The sequence below is a fragment of the Helianthus annuus genome, chromosome 11 (assembly GCF_002127325.2).
Source record: "Helianthus annuus cultivar XRQ/B chromosome 11, HanXRQr2.0-SUNRISE, whole genome shotgun sequence".
In the NCBI taxonomy this organism is placed as follows: Eukaryota; Viridiplantae; Streptophyta; class Magnoliopsida; order Asterales; family Asteraceae; genus Helianthus; species Helianthus annuus.
Genome location: NC_035443.2, coordinates 140516034 through 140522033, shown reverse-complemented (window position 1 = coordinate 140522033; position 6000 = coordinate 140516034). Strand labels below are relative to the sequence as shown.

Sequence of the window (6000 nt, the reverse complement as noted above, 5' to 3'; positions counted from 1 at the left end):
TGCGGCAACTTTGACTTTCGGCTTTTAAATGCATAAAAACCGAACTAAAGTGGCTAAGGACACTTACAAAGGGTCCTAGCTCGAAACTTGAACTATGGAGAGTTTCCTTTTTTATCAGGAACCTTAGAGAAACCAAGCAAGAGAGAAGAGATGAAATTTTTGAATGAGTAAGGAAGAAGTGAGGAGTATGGCACCTATTTATAGTGCAAGGAGGTGTCTCATGTTGCTACCAGGTGTCCAGGGGTGTCATGGGAGGCTAACAAGTGTCCTCTTACGTGTCCCAAAACAGCTAACAGCCCCTGGTAATAGTTCTGACTCGTTTTGGTTGTTTGTGTGGCAGCCAAGCAATTTTTCTGCCCAGTAACAGTCCTTATGGACCGTAAGGAAGGACCTCATACGGTCCGTATACGATCTGACCAGCGGGAGAAATTTAAAAACTTTACACAATTGGCCCCTTGACTTATATAATCTCTATTATTGTCTTGTAACTTATCAAAAGCTAACTTTAGCCAATAATGACCATATATGGGAGCGTGAATAATTATTCTAAGGCTCTCGGTTCGTATGTAGACTACCCGAAGGTATTAGTTTCTCTCGTTGACACTATTAGTCCATCTGCATACATATTTTCACTGTTTGACATCTTTCGTCCTTCAAAGTCAACTTATTACACGTTTAGGGTTTATGACACGTGTCTTCACATTATTGGATACGTTTTTTGCGAGGTGTTACAAATCATGTACCAAATGATCAATGAATACCTAAATCACGTACCAGATACTTGGTATATACCTAAATCTAGAATCATGTACCATGTGTGCACAAGCAGTAACAAATACTCAATGTAATAATTACATACCATGTGTACAAGCAGTAACAAATGTTCAATATAACACTACATCTATAATCACGTAAGGACTTATATAGTTATAATACAGATCTAATCACGTAATAGCATAAAAACAATTAACTTCTCATTATATTGAATGTATAATCACGTAATAAGCATAAATTTAGTAAAAAAACATTATACAATAAAAAAAACTATAATAATAAACCAATGATCATGGCCTTTAATATGTCAAGTGATAGAGGAAACTTTTATAAATTATTAATTTTGCATTGAACAAGTTTCCTTTATGTTTCCACCAGTTTTTCTTACTTTCATCTGAACTAGTTAGCAACTATCAGCTCTTCCCTCATTATACATCTTTTGGCTTCTGTTTCAGGGTTGACTTTTCTTTTGCTACCTATCTTTCATTTAGGAGGAGTCACTTAATGTTTGGATCAGCAATCGTTGCCTTGACTTAGTTTCATCTCTCAAATGGCTAGGAGACCATTGGTCAAAGCTTTTGATTCGCTATAGTGAATTCCTTTTCAACCAACCAATGCATGCTGCATTTGAGTCATATTCCAAGAGATGATCATTTATGGTTTGAATCAATAACTTCTTCAGTGAGGTGCAATCTCTTTTTCGGACATAATTAGCTCCCTTTTTTTCTCTTTGATAAGTAGCAGTGTCTAAGGAAGGTAGTACTGCTGGATTTTTAGTGACAGGTACCGGTGTTTGTGAAGTTGTGGTTATTGATTTTGTTGCAACTAGTTTTGTAATGGAATAGCGGTACAACTTGTTCATTGACAACTGCTGGTGTTAAGGCAATTGGTGTATCATAAAACTTTTCTTTTTCTAGTTGTTCTCATTTTTATAGTAGTATGAGACCTGTGAACTACTAATTTTGCCCTTCCCTGCTTTTAAGGAGTCTGAGAGACTGCAACAGTGTAACATCCGCCAAAAAGGATCTCCGAAAACCAGATCCATCGGAGAGTTTGATAAAAATGGGAATTTTTATACTTTTTGTTATATTTATTATTTTTAATGTTGGTTATTTATCGTGTTGGATAAAAACCGGGCTAAAAACGTTAAACATATAAAGGATTTCAGTTAGTTCTGTTAGATTTATATAAGGGCAACCTTAACAGAGTTAAATTTGTTAGTTATATAAATTTATAAGTTAAGGGGTTGTTTTGTAAATAATATTAACTATAAAATAAAGGAAATTTATTTAACAAAGTTAGTTTGTTATTTAATTATATAAAAGGAAGTTAACCAAGTTAGCAACAGTTAACAAACACAAAGGATGTTAGTGCAAATATTTGAAACATGGAAATAAAAGAAAAGGAAAAGAACCTGGTAGGCCGAGATTCAAACCCGGGTCTTTTCACCCGGGAAACACAACAACACACAACATAGCACAACACAACGCAAACCACTCCACCACTGTCCATTTTGTGATATTAACCCGCAACATGTTGTATACAAACCCAACCCGTTTGTCATCTCCCCCACCCATGAAGAACTTGAAACGCGTAAACCTCCCATATAGCCAATTCATTGAAATGTCATTTTTTTTGGATATTTAAACTCAATTATCATCCTAAACAACAAATAACTTTGAGATTAATGATTTGTGACTCTTAAACACCTTGTACCATCCGAATTAAAACCAAACATGTGGTAATACTTCTAGAGGTATTCCAAGGAAGGGGAAGAAGAAAAATAAGAAGAAAAAGCAAGAACAAAGCTCAAAACTCACTGTTTTGATCCTTGAACTATCTGCCCAAAGTGGAAGAATTTGATGATTTGAGAGTGTTTGAGAGAGTGTTTGGAGTGTGGAAAGTGTTTAGGAGGTGTTAGGGGTTGATATTTATAAGTGAGATTAGGGTTTGAGTGTTAAACGAGGTGGTTGGGAGTTAAAAGGAGGGAAAACTCAAAAACCCGTAGCTGGTCGTGAGCCACTGTTCAGGCACCCCTTGTGATACGGTCCGTAAGGACCAAGGAAAATTCCAAAGTTTCATTTTTTAACCCTTGGACTTGTTTGGTTTGCTATTTTATGCTTTAAACTTTAATATTTAGCATGTTTTGGATATTCTAAGGTGTATGTAAGTATATATATGATAATAACACGCATGAATAATATTCAAAGGAAAACATAATCTCGATGTATGACTCGGTTTTGAATTAAAACCCATATCCATAATTGTCTACGTATTGTGCAAGTATAATTAGACAAAAATAATATAAAATATGATTTGGATTATGATCAAGTATCGAATTACAAAGGATTGAAAAGAGAAATACAAATTACATGAAAAGTGGAAAAGAATGAAAAATACGGAACATTACAAGTACCACCGTCGTGGTTATCTAAGCAGAGGTTCTCCAATGCATCTCCACCGCTGTGTTCCAGAGATCTACTTAACAGGGGGAGGGGAAGGGAGGGGAGGGAAAATGGTGTTCCAGAGATCCACTTAACAGGGGGAGGGGAGAGAAAATGGGGTTTTTTTTACCTGAAAATAGTCATTCCAATTTGGAAAGACATGGAGGGGAGGGGAGGGGAGGGGAGGGAAGGGGAGGGATTTTTAACTCGGGAACAAACCGCACATGAAGAAGATTGGTAACTGCAATCTCACCAACAGGATAAGTTGGTTCAAGAGAGTAATACACGTCGGTCAATTTACTATTAACCACACTTGCAAGGCTTACATCCACCCATCCAATTGGTTCCTAATGAAAAAGGGCATTAGGTTTGCAGTAAAAAAACTGGTAAGGCTCGTAAGGAAAATTACAGATCAAGGTACGTACCATCGACTCATCATTAATGACATCAAAATGCACATTTTCATCCGTTGGTGGTTGTTCTAACATAAATGTAAACTCTTGAATCCATACTGGGATGTTTGTATTCATCATAGACTGCAAAAAACCAAATTTAAAACTGTAAGAGAATAATGAAAGTACAGAATATTGCAACATTGTTACAACCAAACAACATGCATTTCAAAAACAAACCTTTGTTTTTCTTACTTCACCACGGAAAATCAACGAAACAGACAAAGGTCCCTTTGTCTCATATAAATTGGCGCCGTGAATTATAATGACAAGCAATCCCCCATCCTTTGGCGTCCCTATAGGAGCCTTTAGGACAAAACTAATTACATCTTCGATATTAATCGGTTTGTATGACACTTCAACTATGAGATTGCCAATTTGGTGGTCATTGACATCGGATAGTGGGAGTTTACGAGTACATGGGATTTCAGGAGTAAGATCTATCAACTTCATCCAACTCTTTCCCAGATGACAATGCTTATTTACCTACCAAACAAAGAACAATCTGTATGTATTAAACAAAAACACCCCTTTGAAATGTATCAATATATCGCATTCGCATGTAGCAAATAATGATTAATTTACATAATATTTTGAACATAAATTAAGATGGTGCTTTTGAAAGTATACAATGAAGATTGACTATTCGTTCGGGTTCCAGAAAACATACCGATACAATGTTGTTAACATATATGTATAGATCTTTCTCCAGAAGATTATTGACATATAGAGTGAATTCTTCATTACATTTAGCATTCGCCTCATAGTACTTCGCCTTTCTTTGAATATAAACACCAATGCTTACCTCGAGTACCAAGTACTGCTTAGAAGCATCCAAAGGATTATTATTTAGATCCGTTATGCTAAGTACTTTTACAGTCAAGATTCCATCTCTATGAACAGCTGGGTTTGCATCTGCCCTCTCCTGAATAAAACACTATCTTGTTATAGTTTTATATTTATATAATCTAATTTGTTAAAATGAAGTATCATAGATCGGAAATTTGGTTTCTTGATCATTATCAATTATATACCAAATGAATGTTTCAGTAAATAAAACTTACTTGAAGAACTAATGACCATTCGAGTGCACCCACGACTTGTCTCATCAATGGACGTTCTGTACGCTCCCTCCTTAAACATTGGTAAGCTATATCCGCAAACATCTCTAAAGAACTTACATCTATTTCATCCTTTAAATTACTATGAACAAGTTCACTTATTTTGTTTTGCTCATAGTACTCTCGCACCAGTCCTATTAAAGGATGGAGATTCGTGTTGCTAAAACATAGCCTCCCACACAACACTTCGAACAACACCACACCAAAAGAGTACACATCTGACTCTTTTGTTAGTAGCCCTGTCTCATGGTACAGTGGATCAATATAGCCAAGTGTACCTGCAGGGTTGGATATCATAAATGTGAACTGATTGTTTGCAGGAGCAAATTTGGAGAGGCCAAAATCCGAGATCTTGGCATTCCAGTTATTATCTAGTAGGATGTTAGAACTTTTAATATCTCGGTGCACTATTCTAAGTTGAGTCCCAGTAGGGGTATGAAGATGCTCAAGTCCACGAGCGGCCCCAATACATATCTTAAGGCGTTGAATCCACGTGAGATTGTCACTCGCAAGATAATAATCTAGACTTTTCCTAGGTGCATACTCATACACAAGGATCTTCTCGCCAGCTTCGTCACAATACCCTAAAAGAGAGACGATATTTTCATGTGGATATAAGGGAAGCATCAAGATCTCCTTCCAGAACTCGGGGTCTCCTTGCATCGATGCGCGATTCAGACGCTTCAAAGCAACCATGGTCTCGCCCCGGGAATGAATAAGCTGTCCCTTATAAACTTTCCCGAATCCTCCACCCCCGATGCAATTGTCATCAGAAAAGTTGTTGGTTGCTGATCGTATAGCTTCTAGTTGTATTTTGAGGTGTTGAAACTGGGTTATGTGAGACATTATGTTGATGATCGATGAGAAACAGTAAACAAGATTTACAAAAAGCTCTAGATGGAGGGGCAATGTATTTAACAATAGATAACCATCACAATTTGTTTCTCACTCACATATACACACAGTTGACTTTTCTTTGTTTCGTAAAAGAATTTGTTTATTTCATTTTGGATCATATAACGATTTTAATAAGTTTTTTAAATTGGGTAGGTAGTAGGTAGTAATATACTCTCAGAAGATGCAACGTATGGTCGTGAGTTGTTTATTATAACTTTTATTATATCACGGTAAGGTGTATTATTATTTTAAAATCAGGAAAACTCGGTGGTGATGACAGACAGTTCGACATAAATGTTAAAACTATTTTCA

The 6000-nt window shown here is 36.2% G+C and overlaps 1 protein-coding gene across 1 annotated transcript; it reads right to left on the bottom strand.

The window, feature by feature from the left end:
* Nucleotides 1-3074: 3074 nt before the first annotated feature.
* LOC110890599 (G-type lectin S-receptor-like serine/threonine-protein kinase B120) lies at nucleotides 3075-5689 on the bottom strand. Its single transcript, XM_022138208.2, has 5 exons — nucleotides 4735-5689; nucleotides 4341-4595; nucleotides 3851-4156; nucleotides 3644-3754; nucleotides 3075-3565 (listed from the first exon to the last, which is right to left on the bottom strand). The coding sequence occupies exons 1-5, from the start codon at nucleotides 5635-5637 to the stop codon at nucleotides 3359-3361; spliced, it is 1782 nt and encodes a 593-aa protein (XP_021993900.1). The 5' UTR covers nucleotides 5638-5689; the 3' UTR covers nucleotides 3075-3358.
* Between the last annotated feature and the right edge of the window lie 311 nt (nucleotides 5690-6000).

Coding starts and splice junctions, on each gene's coding strand:
- LOC110890599 (XM_022138208.2), bottom strand. CDS start 5,637: ATGTCTCACATAACCCAGTTTCAACACCTCAAAATACAACTAGAAGCT. Junction 3,755..3,850: donor GTGAAGTAAGAAAAACAAAG/GTTTGTTTTTGA, acceptor GGTTTTTTGCAG/TCTATGATGAATACAAACAT. Junction 3,566..3,643: donor TCATTAATGATGAGTCGATG/GTACGTACCTTG, acceptor CTTTTTCATTAG/GAACCAATTGGATGGGTGGA.